Source organism: Ammodytes marinus (assembly GCF_949987685.1).
Source record: "Ammodytes marinus genome assembly, chromosome: 20".
Lineage (NCBI taxonomy): Eukaryota > Metazoa > Chordata > Actinopteri > Uranoscopiformes > Ammodytidae > Ammodytes > Ammodytes marinus.
In genome coordinates this window covers 24739407-24761832 of record NC_137224.1, presented here as the reverse complement: position 1 = coordinate 24761832, position 22426 = coordinate 24739407, and the positions used below count along the sequence as shown (strand labels likewise).

The 22426-nt window shown below is 44.3% G+C and overlaps 1 protein-coding gene across 1 annotated transcript in view; it reads right to left on the bottom strand.

The window, feature by feature from the left end:
- ryr2a (ryanodine receptor 2a (cardiac)) overlaps positions 1-22426 on the bottom strand; it is a gene marked incomplete at both ends in the record, with an annotated part of 671945 nt that overhangs the window by 572520 nt on the left and 76999 nt on the right. Inside the window, 3 exons of the mRNA XM_080049015.1 lie at positions 5154-5250; positions 9810-9909; positions 11159-11271. Coding sequence (XP_079905141.1) covers positions 5154-5250; positions 9810-9909; positions 11159-11271 — 310 coding nt within the window. The remainder of the gene's footprint in view (positions 1-5153; positions 5251-9809; positions 9910-11158; positions 11272-22426) is intronic.

The following is a 22426-nucleotide window of genomic DNA, read 5'->3' as shown; positions in this document are numbered from 1 at the left end:
TACTGCTTTTTATAGTATTTATTAAAATTATTTTTTACCGCGAACTGGAACTGTAAACTAAATTGCCCTTCTTGGGATAAATAAAGCTTTTTCTGATTCCGATTCTAAAATATGCAAATTAGGCAATATCTCATTCAATATGCGTACATACAGTACGTAATAGGTTGACTGTTTTTTAGCCACTTTCATTATATATCAAATCAGAATGTTTACATTCTTCTATGACCTTATAATCATTGTCATTGTGAACATTGTGATCCCCTCAGAAAATCTGTAACTTCAAGGGTTTATATGTACGCATATTTAATGAGATATTGGCAAATTTGAATATTATATTACATTTTTTAGACAAAGTGTAATACAAAAAGTATTTCTCTTAATATGAAGATTAATCTTGTAGAAGTATGAGGATATCTATAACGGGGGAAAAAGTCCAATTCACCACGTAGTGTGATACTAGTGTAACCTGTTGTGGTCATTTTCAGGACTTTCGTCCCGGGTAGAGATTTTGTCACACATCCCATGTTGTTCAATGGGGTCATATTAGTCTATACCAGTTGAGATATTCTCCGCTAACTGAAGTGCATACAAATCGTATCCAGGACCTCAACTAAAGGGTTTATACACTCAACAAAAATATAAACGCAACACTTTTGTTTTACCATTTCTCTCAAACATTGTTAACAAATCTGTCTAAATGTGTGATAGTGAGCACTTCTGCTTTGCTGAGATAATCCATCCCACCTCACAGGTGTGCCACATCAAGATGCTGATCTGACATCATGATTAGTGCACAGGTGTGCCTTAGACTGTCCACAATAAAAGGCCACCCTGAAATGTGCAGTTTTGTCTCACAGCAAAATGCCACAGATGCCACAAGCATTGAGGGAGCGTGCAATTGGCATGCTGACAGCAGGAATGTCAACCAGATCTGTTGCTTGTGCATTGAATGTTCATTTCTCCACCATAAGCCGTCTCCAGCAACTTCGCACAGCCATTGAAGAGGAGTGGACCAACATTCCACAGGCCACAATTGACAATCTGATAAACTCTATGCGAAGAAGATGTGTTGCACTGCATGAGGCAAATGGTGGTCACACCAGATACTGACTGGTTCTGAGTCCCCAGACCCCCAATAAAGCAAAAAAATGCACATTTCAGAGTGGCCTTTTATTGTGGACAGTCTAAGGCACACCTGTGCACTAATCATGATGTCAGATCAGCATCTTGATGTGGCACACCTGTGAGGTGGGATGGATTATCTCAGCAAAGCAGAAGTGCTCACTATCACACATTTAGACAGATTTGTGAACAATGTTTGAGAGAAATGGTGCAATTGTGTATCTGGAATGAATTTTAGATCTTTAAGTCCATCTCATGAAAAATGGGAGCAAAAACAAAAGTGTTGCGTTTATATTTTTGTTGAGTGTATGTAGGCTACGCATATTTAATGAGATATTGCCTCATTTGCATATTTTATTAAATGTTTTAGACAAAGTGTAATACAAAAAGTATTTCTCTTAATATGAAGATTAATCTGGTAGAAATGTATGAGAATATCTATAAAGGAAGAAAAAAAGTCCCATTCACCACGTAGTGCAGTGTTACATGGTATCTGCACATTTTTAAAGTTCAAATTTAAAGACATTTAAGACCTTTTTAAGACCTCTAAAATGAAAAAATAATACCAATACCGTGGTAACAGAAATCGACAAACTACACAGTACTCCGTAAAGGGTTGCATTAAATCTGACTAACACATATTCAATGCACTTTAGCTAACAACTGCTGTCTAATTACAGAAAATAAAAAATGTTCAGCATTCTGAATGAAGACAATGTCCCCCCGCACTTACCATCAAATATAAGAGATCACTGTAAAGGCAACCTGAAAACCCATCATTACCACATTTTCAACCTATTATAGAACTGTATCAATTGGTTTACATTTTCTGATTAATCGAGTAACAAGAACAGTTTAATCAATTTAGAAAATATGTGTTAGGTGCAGCATACAATATTTTAATTAGGCTAAATTAAAAATGGGATATTTTTTGGGGAAGAATAATCCGAATGTTCTTCATATTTTAATTCCTTATTCAATAAATAACAAACTTAGTCCATTAACTTTTTTTTTTCAGAACTTATGGCAGAAACTATTTAAAAATTGGTTCCACAGGTCAAGGGAGGTTTTTGCAATTTCAAAATCGTATGTATGTTGGCCTTGCCACCTGTAGATTTACATCCATGCTCACGGGACCTGCGGTAATTTGGGCAAAGTAATTTGTTCTTCATACAGTATTGTTGCAGGCATTCAGGTTAATAAACCGCGGGTAATAGGGTTGTACCGATTGGCAAAGGAAACGTAGGCTACTATCTGCGATTGATGGAAGGATCGGCAATAGCTTTTATCTAGCTGTCAGAAAGGGAGTGCAGAGTGGAGAGAAAGAAAGCGACGGAAAGAGAGACAAGCAGTGAGATAGAGACCCGCGTGTCACTCCATGAGCTAAGTCAACGCGACCTGAATGAGCTGAATGAACGTCTGATGAGCAACTATTTATAAATATAGATAAATAAACATGTTTACTAAACACAATCAACGTGTTGTGTGATTTGCGACAGTAGCCTACCTATATCATCAGCGGGTGGGTGATTGCGCACCTACAAGCAGCGGCAGTGTGTGGTCGCGGGGTGAAAAAAGCCAGCCAGTCGTCCTCCCTCCACCTCTCACTGAATTTATAATAGTTTGGCATGCATTCCGCCCGATTCCGCCGCGTTCTTCTCTCCTTTTTTGCTCTACCGCGGCCGACTTCAAATTCGAAAGCAGGGAACACACATTCTTCTTCTACTTTTTAAATGCGGTACCCAGCCTCACACGGCCGTACTGCCTCTAGCGTATGTGTCGGACTTGCCGGATATCTTTGAAGTATATAAAACACAGATAAAATAAAAACATAGAAATCTAACAATTAAACTAGAAAACTAGAAAGAAACACATAAGGCAAGCTCATTAATTCTGCCCCCGATTAAATTTAATGCCGCCCACCCAATAATTCCAGACTTTTTAAGACATTTAAGGCCTTGAATATTGAAACTTAAATTTAATGACTTTTAATGCTTTTCAAGATCCGCGGCAACCCTGTGTTACTCATTGCGCGGCTCGCGAGCCGCATGCGGCTCGCCAAGCTTCTATTTGCGGCTCGCATGGCAGTAAAAAAATACTGTGTTATGATCATGCAATTAAAACAGATATTTCATAAAACCATTAAAAACAAGCAGATTTATAACATTAAACCTGTTAAACTAACGTGGCTGCTCTCTTACAAATAAGTATTAAAATAATAAGTCAACAGCGGCATTACAAGGTGGAAATACAGACTAGAAAATATATTTAAACTTGCTCAACCTCAGCCCTACTCAGACTGACAGCGTGGTTGCCAGATTTTCGGTTTTCATGCATTACAAGGGAGAACGTGCTCTTGGGTGGATTGGGCTACTGTGGGCAAAAAATAATAACTCACGGCCAACAAAAATATGTTATGCATACCGTCTATCACAAGCATGCTCACAAATATTAAATAATTTGCAAAAAATAGGTCTCGTTTTATATCGCTAAATTGGACATTTAAATTGGAGGATACTAACAACCTGGCAACCATACGCACGGTACCGCAACAACGCTAGCTTGGATGCGATTTCAACATTTCATGCTGGCTATTTAACTGGTGTTATAAGGACTAAGATTGACTGAACATGTGCTGAAAATTTATAGATTTCTAGCCATAACCAGTTGGGCACCAGGTGGACAGATACAGAGCTCCACAAACGAGGAAAATGAAGTGTTTTGGCTAAACTGCATATTGTATGTTCACTTTGATCAGGCAGGGTTCCCAATGTCTATGAATTATTCCAGAAAAATAATCGGCTGCTAAACAGCTCACACAGGACACAGTTGAATTAGCCTCTTAATTTTCCTCTCATAGTGCACCAGATTGATGCATTTACCTTTGAAAGGTAAAAAAAAAAATTTATTCCAGGGGGGTATTATATGAACACACCCATTTTGATTGATAATATGACATTCATAATTTGTTTTACAAATATTTGAATAAAAAGTAGGATAATAATTTATTCTTCAATATCTTCCATGTAATGTGACCCAGTGTCTTCAAATCATTCCAGATAATAGTACACATTCACACAGTTCTTCATTTTCCTCCAAAAGTGCACCAGATTGATGCATTCTGGGTTAAAAAGTACCACATTTCCCCCCCCCCCCCCCCCCCTAAGGACTGGGTTCCCTCTGTCTCACAAAATTCTGTGGGAAACACTGGTTCATGAATTACATATTAATTAGCAGGCATGCAAATGTATGACTGGATTTATAGCTTTTGATACTCTGCGGTAAAAATGGCTCTCCTGTTGACTTTGACCTGTAAGTGCGGCTCTCCTGAAAAAAAATAGTGAATACCACTGACGTAGTGTGATACTAGTGTCACCTGTTGTGGTCATTTTCAGAACTTTCGCCCCGGATAGAGATTTTGTCACACATCCCACGTTGTTCACTGGGGTCATATTAGGTCATAGTCTATAACAGTTGAGATATTATCCGCTAAATGAAGCGCATACAAATCTTACCCAGCACCTAGACTAATCATGATCATTGACGATTTTTTTCCGACCTCATTTCTTCCTCAAAGATGACGGTTCACCACTATCTATCCAGGTTTTAATAATGCGGAAATATATTAATCACTGCAGTTTTTGACCGATGGAGGACTCTTAACTATTTGCTTAGTAAAATGCAGGTGGTGACTCTTTTTTGGGCCGGGCAGTGCATAAACGCAACTCCATCCATCCATCCATTGTCCTTCGCTTATCTGGGGTCGGGTCGTGTGGTAACATATCCAGCAGGGGACCCCAACCTCTTCTTTCTTGGGATCCTGAGTTGTTCCCAGGCCAGTGTGGAGATATAATATATCCATCTAGTCATGGGTCTTCCCCGGGGTCTCGTCCCAGCTAGGTAGGCGCCTAGGGGGCATCCTTACCAGACAACCCCGAACCACCTCAACTTGCTCTTTTCTATGCAAAGGAGTAGTGGCTTTACTCCTAGTATCTCACAGATGACTGAGCTTCTCATTATATATACATTACCTCCTCTGCTCGTCCCCATGCTCCCCCGTTGGAACAGTAAGACACTCATCCATGTGACCATGAAGGAGGCGCAGGACGTCCCCTCCTATCAGGAAGCCTGCACACAAGTGAGCACAAAGGGGACAAAGATGGATTACATTGGAGAAAAGCAAAAATTGGGGCAGAGAAAGAAAATAAGAAAGAAGGATTGGTAGAGAGTTATAGGAGAATAGTGCAGAGGACAGGAGGGAAAGACAGGGCAGCAACAGAAGAAGGTCACAGACAACACACCTACTTTGCCTACACTTTGCTGTATTCTCATTACCTGACTGTGCTTATCTGGATGCAGGGGAGCAGGGCAATGGCATTAAACCTAACATGGATTGATGTGGAAAGCTGGCGTATGGAAGAAACTCAGGAAGAGCTTGCTAACAAAATTATTTGGATTTAAGATAAGATAATACTTTATTGTCCGTTTTCACGGAAATTTGACTTGCAGTACAAGCTCCAACAATTATACATGAAAACATGACACTACATTAAAAACATAAACAACAACAATGAATAATAAATATGATGGGGGGTCCAGCCCTGCAAGAGTGGTCATAAATAATATGGGGTTAAAAGTCACTTCTTTGCCTTCCTGTGCTGATTCAGCAGTGATATTGACAAAGGCACAAATGAATGTTAGTATTTTACTTTTCTGCACACAGGAACCCTGTAGCGCCTCCCTAAGGGCAGGACCTGGTACTCCACATGTAACACATGGGCCGGGTCCAGACTGATCTTGCCAGCCAGTTTGACTGTGGGCCTGTTTTGTGTTTGGAAGAGTGGCCCACCAATTTGGAGCAGATTGATAGGAGCAGCATAATCCTAGCTTTAAGTTGCGCTGAAAGGGAACCAAACCAGATGGAGCCTCCGTTCTGTAGGATGGTTTCAATTGTGGCTTTGTAGAACAGAGACAGGACCTTGCTGCTAGCTCCAAATGACCTGAGCCTCCTTAAAAAGTATATTCTTTGCTGCACCTTGCTGCAGATGTAGTCCAGATGCTGGGTCCAGGATAGGGCACTGTCCATGTACACTCCCAGGTATTTGAATGATGAGTTTTGTTTTATGGTTTGGTTATGAATTGTTATTGGTGTGGTCAGTAGCGGCCTTAGCTATGTTTCAACCCATTCAATTGAATGGGGCCCCGCCCTCTGGGGGGCCCCCCCAACACATTTTTTTTGTTGATAAATAATTCTTGAGCATGCTACCGGGCCCAGGAGCCTCAGGGGGCCCTAAGCCAGAGATACTCATAGTAACTTTTCATGTTGCATTGTCAAAGAGCTCAGTCACTCATGTCAATAACAGGGTCCAAAAAGGAATAAGCCTAAATATAAGGAAATAAATCATCATGGGCCCCTCAACTAGTAGGGGAGAAATACAAAAGCATAAGAAAACAGCATTAGTAGCTCTGTCTAAGGGGCTTCATGATGAGCCTTTAGGGCCTCCACACACATACAGGAATACGATTTCAATGTGTAAATTCTATGCTGTTCACAAAAAGTAGCTATCCACCCTGTATCTGTTGAAATGAGTCTCTCCATCATAGAACATCGGTCTGCAGACCAATCTACTGTACTGTTTTTACAGTTGCAGAGTAAAGAGTGCTGCCTGATAAAGAAAAATCTGAAAAATAATGTTCCTGCTGCATCTCAGGATTTGATATAGCCTCTAAATTTTCCCCTCAAAGTGCACCAGATTGATGCATTTTAATTCAAAAGGCACAAATTTTCATCCAGGGAGGGATGACCCCGGAAACCCCAACAAGGACCAGGGTCCCTCCCACAGTATCCCTAAATCCTGTGGGAAACACTGACTTCCTTAATATGTTTTTAACATTAATTGTATATGTGCGGAAAAGTCAGTGTACCTGACTGGATAGGTAGGAGTGGGGGGGCCCTTTAAGAGTCTGCACCCAGTGGCCCATCATCTCATAAACCTCTACAATCTGTTTTGTTTTTGCGGGCAGCATGCACAAGCATGCACAAGAAAGATGCATAAAAAACAAAAAGTGGGGGGCCCCACACTAGGTCTTGAAACGGGCCCCCAGATCGTTAAGGCCGCCACTGGGTGTGGTGTTGCACTCATTTGAGGTGCCGAAAATGATCTCCTCCGTTTTGAGTGGATTGAGAATGAGGCCATTATGGTCGCACCACTTCACCATGTCATCCACCATATCAAGGTAAAGGTCAGCCCCCTCCCCCTCCTTCATCAGAGCTACCAGTGCGGTGTCATCGGAAAACTTGATGATGTGGCATACCGGTTTATCTTCGGAGCATCCAGATGTTTTGAGACCAGATGCATGAGAGTGGCAACAGCATCCTCAGTGCTGCGCTGTTGCCTGTATGCAAACTGGAAGGGCTCAAGTTTGTCCTGTACAGACTGAGAGAGCAGATGGGATAGGATTTTCTCCAATAACTTCATTAATACAGATGTTAGTGCCACAGGTCGGAAGTCATTGCACTCCTTGGGCATGATTTCTTTGGGAGGGGGATGATGTGTGATGTTTTCCAGGCCGTTGGGAATCCAGTGCACACTCACGTCTTACGCCTGTTTCCCTTTATAAATCGCAATCAGCTCCAAATGTGGCGCAGCCTTTGCGGGCTTCACGTAACGCCCATATTTACCAATAAATTGTCTTTTAAACACCCTAAATGAACAACATTTACTGAGTGAAAAAGGGCGATCATGGCAAACACCGACTGAAAGGGAAACGGAAAAATAGACTCCACGTGGTGTGGATCACTGTGGTCACGTCAAAGTTCCAGTTGGGAAGGTGGCGACCAGGGAACATGTAGTTTGGTGGTAAAGTTTGAGCGTAAAGGCGTCAGAGTGTCAGCGTGTGCCGATCTCTGTGAATGCTGCAGACTCGTAAAAAAGAAGCGATCCGACATAAAAGTGGACGCGAAAAAAATCATATCCTCACACAGCAGTGTTTGTGCCACGAGCGAGGACACTGAGACCCACCATGGGGGATTGTGGGAATTCCTCCTGGCGCAGTGATGGTGACGGAGGGTTAACAATTAACTTCACAGCCCCTTTAAAAACACAGTTACAACGTGCTTAAGAATAAAAAGAAAACGCCTTGATACAACAAACAAAAGCCTTAAATAATGTGCAAAATATGTGAAGATCAGTAGTTCTATGATTAAAATATGAAACTGTGCCTCCCTGTCTGCCTGACTGAGGCATCGAGAACAGCATCAGTGAAGCCTAACGCGCCCCACACACATCCTACCTCTACTGCGCGTCTACCTCGCGTCTGCGTCTGACTTTTGGTCACAGACTGTGAAATCAACGTAGAGCGAGCACACATCCAACCTCAGACGCACTGCTGAGGCACGTCGGAGGCACGTCTGCAGCGCCGCTCCCCTTCACCTCAGGAGGCTCGCCTATTTTTTTCTGAGAGCAGCGCGTCTCTCTCGCGTCTCTGTGCTTTAACTGATAGAGAAATACTCTGCTGACAGTCATACCAGCAGCATTCACTCTAGTTACACGTTTACCCGGTGTGTTTATTTCAAAATAAAACATCCCTCAGTCGTATACGCAAATAATCCCTTTATTTCACGATGTAATTGTGCAATCAAAATCCGAGGGATTCAAAACCTAATTTTCAATTAGTTCTGGCATTTCATTTTTGGATAAATGACACATATAGAGATCCAATATAGTGAAGAAATAAAAAAGATCATGATGAGCGCAACAGTTTTCCGTTGCTCTATCTGTGTCTACGGCCTTCTTCTTCCCCGACCACACCCCCCTCTCTCTCTCCCGTATAAATCAGTAAAGTGATTTTTGAAATACTCTGCTGAGAGTCATATTGACTTCATACTGGCAGCTTTCGCTGTAGTTTCACCATTTCCTGGTGTGTCCCCTTCAAAATAAAACTTCCAACAAGCAGCAGCAGCTGCTGAGACGTTGCATGTGTGTCCGAGAAAAGTCAGAGAGAGGCAGCAGTAAGGTAAGGCGACGCGCTCCAGAGGTAGACGCAGGATGTGTGTGGGGCGCGTAAGCGTCATTTGTAATCAGCTGTTCACCTTCATTTGATTGAGAATAGGTAGGCTACATTCATGCAGGTATTGTTTAATTACAGACTTTTTAATTTTTTTTTGCAATAACATATATCCATTTATATGATCCTGAATCGTGTTTTATATATTTTTTCACTCCATGGAGTGAAATCGATCAATCAGGGGAGTCTTCGTTAATTGTAAGAAGAGTTTTATCCGTATTTACAGAAGGAACTCCTTATATAAGTGACATGGCATGTAATATTTGGATTCATTTTACACACACTCATAGTTCCTCACGTTACATGATTCTGCCCACGGCGTCGCAGTTTCTCATTACTCCCGTTTCTGTGTGTACGCCTGGGTCAAAGTGTCCTAGCAGACTATGAGAGGCAGTATCCAGAGTGTGTCCAAATTCACACTATATATTAATTAAAAACAGGTTTTGGAAAAGTGACTATATTAAGTATTAGTGATGTGTAGTGGAAAAAACTTTGTGTGCAGGGTAAAATTGCGTTTGGCTGTGCTTTCAAAATAGTATACTATATTGGATTCACTCTGGTCTTATGCAATTTTGACAAGTGGAAAACAGAAAGAAAAAAAGATCCATAGACAGGTGTACCTTGTTCGACTTCACTGCCTGAACAGATGGGAGCCACGCTCCATAGTGTCTGCTGGAAGGCTGCATCAACATGGAGGCTGCCGTTACCATAGGACAGATGCTGCAGGAATACACAAGAGTCCATAATAATATATCAATTATCATTGAATATTTCCGGACATACCAGATCGAAATACACACAAACATTAAGGATTATAATGATTGTGAGCCTCGTATTTAGCTAGTCAGAAGACCATGGGTACACCAGAGAGTGCACAGTGCTCCCATTTGTTCGGACTATGCAATTTGACTGATGCATTCAATCAGATGTATTGCCTAGTAAGTTCACATATACAAGGAATTGGCTTTGTTCTGATGGTGCATAAAAATAACATAAAGAAGATAAGTAAAAGCAAGTTATAAACATTTTTGAATTGATAATAGAAAATGTATATAAAAAAAATTATAGAAGCTTTTTGTTCACTTTCACTGTTTGTCAAAAGCTATGGTGGGCCCCCTTTGTTTACATACCCCTTGTGTATTAACACCAGATTTTTTTTGCACACACACAGTATGGAAAAGTAGCGTACGGTGAGAAGATAGCCTTTGATTCTGACAAAAAAGTGATTTTGACAACAAGCATGCCTCAGAATCGCTGACTCCACATTTAAGAATTAAAAGGGAAAGGGAAACACACGAGAAAGACACAGTAAAGGCATAGACACACCGGGCCGATAATCGGGCTTCGGACATGGTCGGAGAGTCTGGAGGGGGCGGGGACATGAGTGTTTGGTCTGTTCGGTGACGTCGGCCGTCGTAGATGTCGTCGGACTTCTTTTCAGCCGATTCAACATGTTCAATTGGTGTCGGCCAGTCTTTCAGCCGGAGCAATCTGATTGGTGGAGGGCTCGCCCGTCTCTGCTCTGCCACGGCAGCGGAGCAGATATTAGTTTAACTTTTGTCAAACATGATTTAGGAAGCTATCGATAGAATCAGAGAATGTTCGGATTCTCATGTAGGGTTATCACAACACAACAGCACACAACATTAGATTGTCCGTGCATGACGTTTTCACGTTTTCAGAAATAGTCAAGGTAATTTGGGCGAGGAGCGGCCACAGGTATGTAGGTGTGTGTGTGTCTGTGTGTATGTCTGCAGCATGCATTCTCTCCGTTATGACAGCCTATGTTATGATAAGTCGGCTCGGTGTGTTCTTCGCACTTTTTTGACCGCGACAGGGAGACTTGAACGGACTGAATCGCCCGAATCCATTTTCTGGCGACAGTCGGTAGTCGGCTCGGTGTGTCTTCGCCTTAAGATTTGATCCCCCCTTTTCCAGAAACATGCTCCCAGACACAGCGGATACTGACCAGATATCTTTCAGAGGAGATGCTGACCAGGATGAGATCATCTCCCACTCTAACCTTCTCTCCCTCTGAACGCTGTTTGGATGCTGGATGGATGGTCCACCAGCATGCCTCACCTAAACACACACAGCAAGAACAGACACACAAAAAAGAAACAATAGCTCACCATAATAAAGAGTCACAATAGCTCACAAAGCAACCTCAGCCTGTGTACCACATTGGTAGCTTAGATTTGTGTTGCCACTGTTCTGCTTGTGCTGTTATCGGCATCATGTTTAAAGAAGCAGGTCACCGACAAGAACGGGACAGACATTGACTTTGCAGTGGCTTCTAGTTCTGAATTTGTTCTGACTGTATCCTGCTGGTAAAGTTACGCCCTAAAAGCCAAACACTCGCTCCCAAATAAATACCCTAAGTTGTGTCACACCACATCCGCTTCCATTCCAAGCCTCGTAGCGTGCTGCTCCTAAAGGTATGTAGATTTGCCACCGATAAACTTAAACCTGGTTTATATTACTGATCCCATGTACCTTTCAGATGGTCTACCTCTGGAGCGCATCGCTGTCCGTTACTGCTGCCTCTCTCGCTCCATAGAGTTTTCATAGATAATTCCCATTGCCTTTTTTTTTTTTTTGCCACATTTTCGCTTGTGGCAAGTTTAATTTTGAAAGGGACACACCAGGAAATGGTGAAACTACAGCCAAAGCTGCTGGTATGAAGTCAATATGACTGTCAACAGAGTATTTCTCTATCAGTTAAATCAGCGAGACCCAAGAGAATAGGCTCTGCCTCCTGATGTGAAGTGGAGAGGTAGGATGTGTGTTTCAGGGGTAAGCCCGTGTGTCCCGTGCTGAAGTTGCCAGCTGTATTATCGGCGTGAGGTTGCCCGCTTAACGTTGTGCACAGCCAAGGTACTTTTTTAGGGGGCCAAGCCCGAGAAGGGCATGGAACCCTGTTGTTTTTGCTGGATGTTTTATTATTCCTCCCCCTCCCTGCGTAAAACTGGTGCTGCAGCCCAAACCGTAAAGGGTTGGGACATGCCACTTGCATGACTAGATCCAGGTCTGTGCCTAGTACGCAGACAAAAAAATTCAGACATGCCGGCCACTAGGTGGCGCTACAACAAAGGAAAACACGTTTGGGGCCACAGCGAACATCCGACAGTCAAAAACTTTGGTTGCGTTCCGAATCGCATACTCTTTCTTTTTTAATCTAGTTAGGATGCAGTAGGTATACTATTGGGACATACTTTACTCTCTTATTTCATCATAACATTGCGCCTTGATCTTGCCTCTTGCTTTTATATCCGTTGCATCCCCGTTTGTTTTCATATGGAGGCTTCGTCGATGTGACGTCACTTCACGTGCGCACTGGATTGTGGGTCAGAATCGCCCAAATAGGATGCACTTTTCAACACTAACAATCTTGGCCGCATGAAGTAGGACATCCGGGTACTTCTAACCATCCTAAATCTGGCCACAAGAATCGGGACATCCTAAATCTTTTTTCTACATAATATATAGTAGAAAGTATGCGATTCGGAAGGCAACCTTTATATCCACAGATGCCCACAAGTCAGCTGCATCTTTTGAGATAGGCCACGCCCATTTGCGTCATGATACATTTTTCGCTACGTCGCAAAAACTGTGTCAGTCACCAAAACATACTCCTCCTACAGTTTTTGCCCGATTTGGACGAAACCAAAAGCATTATGCTCTACCGACTCCCACGAGCAAAAGTTGTATAAAGAATTGTTCCACGACCATCGGAAGACCAAACGGTAGAGCTTTAAAGATTCGAGCAAATCCCTTTAAAAAAAAAAAAAAACGATTTTCTTGAAACTCAAGGGACACTGTCATGGGGCATACCCGAGTCTATAAAAGTAAAATATGGCCAAGAAATTCCTATGTGGCCGGGACTTATAAAAAAAAAAAATTGTTTTTCAAAGTTGTTCCGGTTTCCGCCATTTTCAAAGTGTTTTGGTGGCAAATTCAAAAACTTGACATCCACTTGTTCGGTAATTTGAGCTGCAGCTTTCTACCTAGGCGGTTTTGCGAAATTTATCAATAGGGGGTGCCAAAACCACAAAAACTGTATATCTTGTAACAACAGCAAAGAAAACGTGTTTGGGGCTATAACTTCCACACCGAACATCCCACAGTCAAAAACTTTACATCCCCGGATTCTGTGAAGCGAGGGGCCGGCACTGCGGACGACGAAGCCCGTTCCCGAGTTGCGTGGGAGGCTTGGCCGTTCATACCTGCTTTCAGTTCTAGTCTTTATTTGATTTTGTCTCGTTCTTTGTCCCTGTCTTTGCTCCCCGCAGCCGAGCAAGCCACTGCTGCTTTATTTTTACCTTTTTCATTTTTACTATATTGTTTGCCTACTGATCAAATATTATTGTTTAATATTTAATTTTATGCACATAAGGCCAGTATTGGTAAAAGCTTTTGTTCTCACCAACCATATTGGTTGTTATAATAGCGTTACTTACCTCTTATCTTGCAAAGTGACAACAGATAAAGCCAGAATTACACAACACGTGGCTTTAATTTATTTACCGTGTGCTGTTTTTGCTGTGTTTTTGATTTGAGTGTGTTTAATTTACCTGGCACCTTGTTTATTTCATTTTAGCTTGCTGTTAAGCAGAGGTCCTGTTATCAATTAAACTGTCTATTTATTCGGCCTATGTGTTTGTGCAATATAACAGTTTTTAAAAATACTTTTTCTAAATTAAATTATTAGGAAAATAGAATAGATCTATCTAGATCTAGAATAGACCTCTCTGACTTTGAATTGTGGACTAACAGTATCTTACAAAAGTGAGTACACCCCTCATATTTCTTCAAATATTTCATTATATCTCTTCATGGGACTACACTGAAGAAATTACACTTTGATACAATGTTAAGTAGTCAGTGTACAGCTTATATAACAGTGACAATTTACGGTCCCTTTAAAAAAACTCAACACACAGCCATTAATGTCCAAAGTGCTGGCAACAAAAGTGAGTACACCCCTAAGTGTTTTGTGTGGCCACCATTATTTTCCAGCACTGCCTTAACCCTCTTGGGCATGGAGTTCACCAGAGCTTCACAGGTTGCCACTGGAATCCTTTTCCACTTATTCATGACGACATCAAGGAGTGGTGGATATTAGAGACCTTAAGGCCAGGACACACCAGCCCGATAATCGCGGTCATCAAAAAAAAAGACGAATCTGTTTGGTGTGTGCCGTGACGTCGGCCGACGTAGAGGTCGTCGGGCTTGTTTTGAGCCTGTCGGGCGGCCGACCGTCTTTCATTTGGAGCAATTTGATTGGTGGAGGGCTAGCGAATCAGTGAAGCCCGGAAGTGAGGCGGGTAGCACAAACAGCTAACAACAGCTAGCCATCGTTTTAATGTGTTTGTTCGTTTCGTTTTGAGAGTACTCACATGCATCAACCCTTGTTGACTGCTCGACACCATGCTCGACACTCTCTGCTAAAAATTGTGCTCTTATGGTCCATAAATATAAATACGTATTTCTATCTATGTTTATGCTCTAGAGAGATGTCCAATCATTTCCGGCTTTCGTATTTTTTCGGGCCACAATACAGATTAGCGCCGCCTGCTGTTGTGGAGACATTACGTCCCGCGAGCGTACGGAAAATAAACAGTCGTCTCGGTGTGTTCTTTGGCCGCAACGGGAAGACTGGAGCTTCCTGAAACGGCCGACTCCATTTTTTGCGTAGTCGGAACATGTCGGACTGGTGTGTCCTGGCCTTTACACTACTCCACCTTCCGTTTGAGGATGCCCCACAGATGCTCAATAGGGTTTAGGTCTGGATACATGCTTGGCCAGTCCATCACCTTTGCCCTCAGCTTCTTTAGCAAGGCAGTGGTCGTTTGGAGGTGTGATTGGGGTCGTTATCATGTTGGAATACTTCCATGCGACCCAGTTCCCTAAGGGAGGGGATCATGCTCTGCTTCAGTATGTCACAGTACATGTTGGCATTCAATGAACTGTAGCTCTCCAGTGCTGGCAACACTCATGCAGCCCCAGACCATGACACTCCCACCACCATGCTTGACTGTAAGACAAGACACATTTGTCTTTGTACTCCTCACCTGGTTGCCACCACACACGCTTGACACCATCTGAACCAAATAAGTTTATCTTGGTCTCATCAGACCACAGAGATGGTTCCAGTGATCCATGTCCTTAGTCTGCTTGTCTTTAGCAAACTGTTTGTGGGCTTTCTTGTGCATCATCTTTAGAATAGATTTCCTTCTGGGACGACAGCCATGCAGACCAGTATGATGCAGTGTGCGCCGTATGGTCTGAGCACTGACAGGCTGACCCCCTACCCCTTCAAGCCCTGCAGCAATGCTGGCAGCACTCATACATCTATTTTCCAAAGCATACCTCTGGATATGAGCACGTGCACTAAACCTTCGTAAACTCGGCTGCAGGGCAGTATTCCAACATGATAACGACCCCAAACACACCTCCAAGACGACCACTGCCTTGCTAAAGAAGCAAGGGGAAAAGGTGATGGACTGGCCAAGCATGTCTCCAGACCTAAACCCTATTGAGCATCTTTGGGGCATCCTCAAACGGAAGGTGGAGTAGCGTAAGGTCTCTAATATCCACAAGCTCTGTGATGTCGTCATGAATGAGTGGAAAAGGATTCCAGCGGCAACCTGTGAAGCTCTGGTGAACTCCATGCCAAAGAGGGTTAAGGCAGTGCTGGAAAATAATGGTGGCCACACAAAATATTGACACTTTGGGCCCAATTTGGACATTTTAACCTAGGGGTGTACTCACTTTTGTTGCAAGCACTTTGGACATTAATGGCTGTGTGTTGAGTTTTTTTTGAGGAGACAGTCAAGTTACATTGTTATATAAGCTGTACACTGACTACTTTGTATCAAAGTGTCATTTCTTCAGTGTTGTCCCATGAAAAGATATAATGAAATATTTGAAGAAATGTGAGGGGTGTACTCACTTTTTTGAGATACTGTAACTTGTTGTTGGAATCCAATGTGGTGTAAATTCACCTTTCTAGTCATGTAGTAACCCATTCTGAGTGCAAATACCATGGAGGTATTTTTTTTTACCCGGTCTCATAAAGTAAAGCACAGCTTGATATACCATCAACAGGATTTGATTGTGGCTTCCTTTTCCTGGTCAGGCACTGAGGTGTGGAGTCGTTGGTGTGCATCCTTTGTCAGCTGATTAACCCTTTGTCCAAACCAGAAGCACCTTATGGCGCTTGTCCACCGCACATGTAGCTCTACTCGACTCAACTCGACTTAGCTCAACTCGGTTTGGTTGCAGCACGGGTTGTTTTTTCACCGCAACTAGTACTTCCTGAACGTGGGCGGGGTCATCATACAAAGGGGCAGAAAGCCGACTCCGGAGCCAAGTAGCAAAGCAGAAATTATGAGCAGTTGTTGTAGGCTACTATTACCTGAACCAACCGCCAAAAATACGGATGGAAAATATTCAAGAAGTACCCCCCTTGTATCTGTTTGCTAAAAGAAGTAGAAAAATATTGCGACGGGCCATTGAAAGGGAGGATTGGTGTACAGTGAGTGACTCGGCCACTCAGTCAAATGCAGGGAATCCGGGATAATACATTCCTATGCTCGTAAATACGGGCATCATAAAGTTGATTGTTTTGTGCTTGTTTCAGGATACGTGTTTGCAAATGCACTGTTTGCAATGTCTCAGCCTGAATATTTTATTGAGGTAATCAGTGCAGTCCGATGCTTGTAATGTAATCGCTCGCTATAATTTCTGTCCCAGCTGGCTACTATAGGCTATTTCTCCTGATTTGGGAAAATCCTGACTGATCAGGGCACTTACTGTAGTTCATTTCACACACACTACGCAAACTGGACTAATAGCTGGGTGTTTATTCTATCTGGGTTAGCGTTTACCTTCCACAGGCCGATGGGCTGGTGGAGCGATTTAACAAAGCCCTTAATATACTACGTGACTTTGGGCACATGGATAGCCAAACAGCCATACAGGGATAAATGTTTACACCCTCTGTTGTTTGCAGTGAGGGAAGTCCCTCAGTCATTCATGGGATTTCCTCCTTTTGAACTCCTGTTTGGAGTTCAGACCACAAGACACTAGCCCCTTTTACACAGAGATTGCGGCATATTGACGGAACAACATCACTCCAATATGCCGGCTTTGCTTGCTTCTGTGTTATTTACACAGAACCAAGCAATGCCGGCCTGCTGGCGCATCAGTAGCCCCTTTTACACAGCGTTCCGGAATGAAAGAGGTGCTTGTAAACAGCGTCAGGTGTGATGAAAACATTTAGCGCCGCGCCGGTCAGCTGCTTTACAACAACACTGGCCGGTGAATTGAGAGCAGAAGTGTTGGAGCTTGCAGTAAGAGGGCCGTATTTTACTTTAACCAAACTGACAAAATCACTCCGCTCACTGCTTCACCTGTGTGTCTGTGTGTGTGTGTGTGTGTGTGTGTGTGTGACAGGTTGGCTGTGAGCGAGTCTCTTTGTGAGGGCAGCGATCTGCCAATCAGACATACACATACACACAGTGTGTGAAGTCACGTTACTGTAGACAGAAATAAAGTGTGGATATACGCTCAGACTTAGGATAATAATAGCGGCGGCGATCCGGTCGCAGCCTAGCTTAGCCTAGCCTAGCTTAGCCTAGCCTAGCTTTCCCATTGTACAACTTTCCCATGGGCAGAAATAGACTCATAAACTCTGCAAAATTAAGCGTGGGGGTTTGGATTGAGCAGCGGACCTTATGACCAGCTAGATTATACGCCGTTCCTTTTATTTGGTGATTTTTACGGGACATCAGGCCGCCGTGGTTAATGTTAAACACACGTCCTTCAACTGCTAACATGGTCGCATGTTTAGAACGTAGGCTATGGAACGTCAAACGCCCCCCTGTTCCGCAACAACAAGCTGGCCGCATTTATACAGCAGGGCGGAGGGCCAAAATTCCGGCATAAAGCCGGGAGGCTTTCACTGGCTGTGTAAAAGGGGCTACTGATTAAACAAGACTGGGAGGTGGGTCCAAGCAAAAGTAAGAGCCAAGTAAAGTACGTGCTTGACCTGCAAGCAAACCTCAATTCACAAGGGCAATTATCATGGGCCCAGGCCCAGCAACAATCGACATACTTTTTTTGCCGATGCTGTCGGAGTGACAGTGTGCAGTGAGAAAGACCGGCAGACAGATAGACAAAGAGAGGCAGAGAGGTCTTTATTTCATAATTTTGCTTTTTGTCTTAAAATTTTTCAAAATTCCCTCACAATAACTAGCTCAGCGATCGTCATTTTTTAGACTGACTCCAGCTGTCGGGGCCGTTGGGCCCACGAGCCGAGCCGAACAGCTGATCGGACCAGCTGTTTGAGACGGCGATGAAAACAAAAGTGAAACTGAAGGTGGAGCAGTTATAGTTAAATGAATAGGCTAAATATTGTAAACAAACACAGAGTGTTGTGTTATATGCGCGGTAACGCTTTATACTAAGGTTCTTGTAGTAAGCCTTAGTTAATAGGTAATAAGGACCTTATTAGATGCTTATTAACATTAATTTGTGTTAATAAGACTATATATAAGTGTTAATAATAACATAATAAACACGTTGACAGTGTGATTATAAGACTTTTATAAGCACTTATAAGAAACTTCTTAAGTTAACAATACATCTACTGATGCACAGGCTTGGACACATCATCAGTGTTGTATCCTGGAATCACTGGGTGTTTCGGGTCTTACAACAGACACCCTCCTCCAGGCGACCCGACCGAGGCTGATCAGACCCCGGTCTGTGTCCAAGCGGCATTCTACTGCCCCCACTGCTCTCCCCTCTTCAACCAGAGCCATCTGGAGGCTTTTTCCGCTGCCTCCACGTTGTTTCCTATGGCTCTTCTTCGGTTTGCACCTGTTATTCCCAGTGTGCCATAGGCTTTGCTCAGGGAATGACTGGCGAACCCCCGACTGCCCACTTCCACTGGCATACACCTGGTCTTCCACCTGTTTCTTCGACAATCCTCCACCAGCTCCTGGTACTTCTCCCTCTTTCTTTCTTGAGCCTCCTCCATCCTCTCCTCCCATGGAACTGTCAGCTCCAGCAAGACTAGTTGTTTTGTGGCCTCTGAGACCAAGATGATGTCAGGTCTCAATCTCGTCTGGGTGATGTGTGGTGGAATTTTCAGCTGCCTCTCCAGGTCAACTGTCATCACCCAGTCTCGGGCCATGGGGAGCAAACCAGCAGATCGGTTTCTTGGAGTTTTCTCCGGCCTTTGTCCTTCCTTGACAAAGTGAATGGTCTTAGTCGTGGCTTGAGTGTATCGACTGCCTTTGATCCCCTTGCTGATTGCTTCAGCGATGGACTTGAGGACCTGGTCGTGCCTCCATCGATACCGGCCCTCACCCAGCGCCTTGGAGCAACTGCTCAGGATGTGTTCCAGTGTCCCTATCTTTGAACACAGGGGGCATGCAGGTGTTTCTATTTTGCCCCATATGCACAGGTTGGATGGGCTCGGGAGGACATCATAGACCCCCTGAATCAAGAACTTGATCCTCTGGGGGTTCCACTGCCAGATATCCTTCCAGGTGACACGCCGCTCCATCGCCTGCTCCCACTTCATCCAGGCTCCCTGCTGCCGCATGGCCACTGCTCTGCTTGTTCGCTCTTCCTCCATTGAAGCTCGCACCTCCTCCTGCACCAACCTCTGCCTCTCCCTTCCGCTGGCAGAGTCATATCGGGCCGCTGCTCGGCTCCCAAGTCCGGCTCTGCCTTGCGCCACTGTTCCGAGGATGGCCTTGTGCTTCAGTCGAGTTTCTGCCTGCTGGACTGCATCTGCTGCCCTCCACTTCCTCCCTGTCTTCACAACAATCCCTGCCCCCGACACTTTGGCGTCTCTGGATCCTGAGTACTGCAGATGTTCCCGTGTCCGTGCCACGATGAACTCCTCCCTGACTGAGCTGAAGGGAAGCCTGAGCTTATTGGTGTTCCCGTACAGCCCAATGTTGCTTAGGCTGCGTGGCAATCCCAGCCATCTCCGTAAATAGCTGCTAACCCTTTGCTCAAATCCTTCCACCACAGTCATGGGGACCTCATAGATGAGCAGGGGCCAGAGGATTCTTGGGAGGATTCCATGCTGGTAGACCCAGGCCTTGAATTTTCCAGGGAGCCCAGACTTGTCCACTGTTCTTAACCAGCCTTCCAACTCAGCACTGGTTGCCTTGATGGAATCTCTGTCATTCAGACTGCAGTTGAAGACCTTTCCAAGGCTCTTCACCGGCTTCTCAGTGACAGACGGGATCTGGTGTTCTCCCAGCCTGAAGTGGAATTTGTCTGTGACCTTCCCCTTCTTGAGAACCAAGGACCTGGACTTTGCAGGTTTGAAGCTCATACGAGCCCACGCCATGATGCTCTCCAACCCCTGGAGGATCCACCTGGCTCCTGGTACAGCTGTTGTTGTCACTGTGAGATCATCCATGAAGGCTCTGATGGGAGGTTGCCTTACTCCAGACTTGCTGAGGGGACCTCTGCATTCTGGTTCCGCTGCCTTGACCAGCATGTTCATTGCTAGTGCGAAGAGGATCACTGAGATTGTACAGCCAGTGATTATGCCCACTTCCAGCTGGTGCCAGTCAGATGTCATCTGGCCAGAGGACACTCTCAAGCTGAACTTGCTGTAGTAGTCCAGGATGAGGTCTTTCACCTTCTGGGGTACATGGTATTTCTCTAGTGCAACCTCTACCAGCTTGTGGGGTATCGAGCCATATGCGTTGGTAAGATCTAGCCATAGCAAGCACAGCCAGGTCCCCTCCGCCTTCTCTCGCCTCCCTGATGAGTTGGGTTACCACGCCTGTGTGTTCTAGGCAACCAGGAACCCCTGGTATTCCTCCCTTCTGCACTGACGTGTCGATGTACTTATTGCTCAACAGGAAGTTGGAGAGTCTCTTGGCGACGATACTGAAAAAGATTTTGCTCTCCACACTGAGCAAGGAGATGACACGAAACTGGTCGATGTTCTCAGACTTTTCATCTTTCGGTATGTACACTCCCTCTGCATACCTCCATGACTGGGCGATCTTTCCTCTCCTCCAGATCACCTTCAGCGCCCTCCAAAGCCGGTGTAATAGCTTTGGGCAGTTTTTATAAACTTTATAAGGCACTCCGCTTGGTCCTGGTGCCACAGGTATAAAAGGTGTGTCACTTGATTGTTTGTTTGTTTGTTGTTTGACCCCGGAAGGGCTCACGGTTTTTGACCGCTGGAAGCTCAATTGTGACAGTTGTTATCACTGAGGAACTTAACAAACGTATTCCGTAATCACATGTACCGTAATTGGTGTCTTGGTAAGCAAAATAAACGGTGTGCACCGGAGATGATCGCTTGGTTCAGTCATTGCTTTAGCAACCACAACTACAAACATTGAGACACACAGCGCGTCAACAAGTCACCCGGGAGTCAAACCGCACCAGGAGCAGCACACATATTGGATGTGGCTCCTATACTTGTCAAAAACCTGCCGTTTATTCAAAACTAGCCGTTGGATCTTTAGAAAAACCCTCGGCAAGTATATGAACTAATACAGAGGCGGCACAAGGACTTGGAAAGCTACCGGTAGCTTAGCGCAGCATCGGCTATTGTACCTTTTGGAGGACGTTTTCGGGCTGCGGATGGACCGGGAAGCTGTCGGGACTTCGGTGGAGGGTGTCTGGAGGCTGCGGGATTTCGAGGAGTATCGCCGGCGGGAGCTGTCAGGGCTGCGACTGCATCATCGGGTCTAACCAGGGGCTACGGTGCTAACGAGTTCAGCGTACACAAGCTACTGGACGGCGCCCAACGCAACATTAAAGTGCAGGTACGTGTAGCGCTACACTGGCCATTTAAAATGTGTGCCCGGGCTCTAAATCCAATGCATTGGTGACAACTGACGTGACGGTAGACTTTGCATTGACTTGACTTTTGTGTTGCGAACTATTGAACTGATTTGTGACTGTTGGTCATCATGGACGGAAACGCAGCATCGGACATTGTAAACGGGACTGGCAAAATGCCAACTGCTAAAAAAGCAAGTAGCACTACTGGTGGTGCTGAGACACTGTACCAAAGCGGGGTGGTTAAACTTACAGCAAAGGCGCTTGTTGGTAAACTAGACCAGTTTACAAAAAGAAAGAGTAAACAAACTAAATCAAGCAGGTGTGATAAGAAAAACAATACAGGGTTTTAATGTTGAATAATGATGAAACTGAGGTAAACAATGCTCTTGACAAA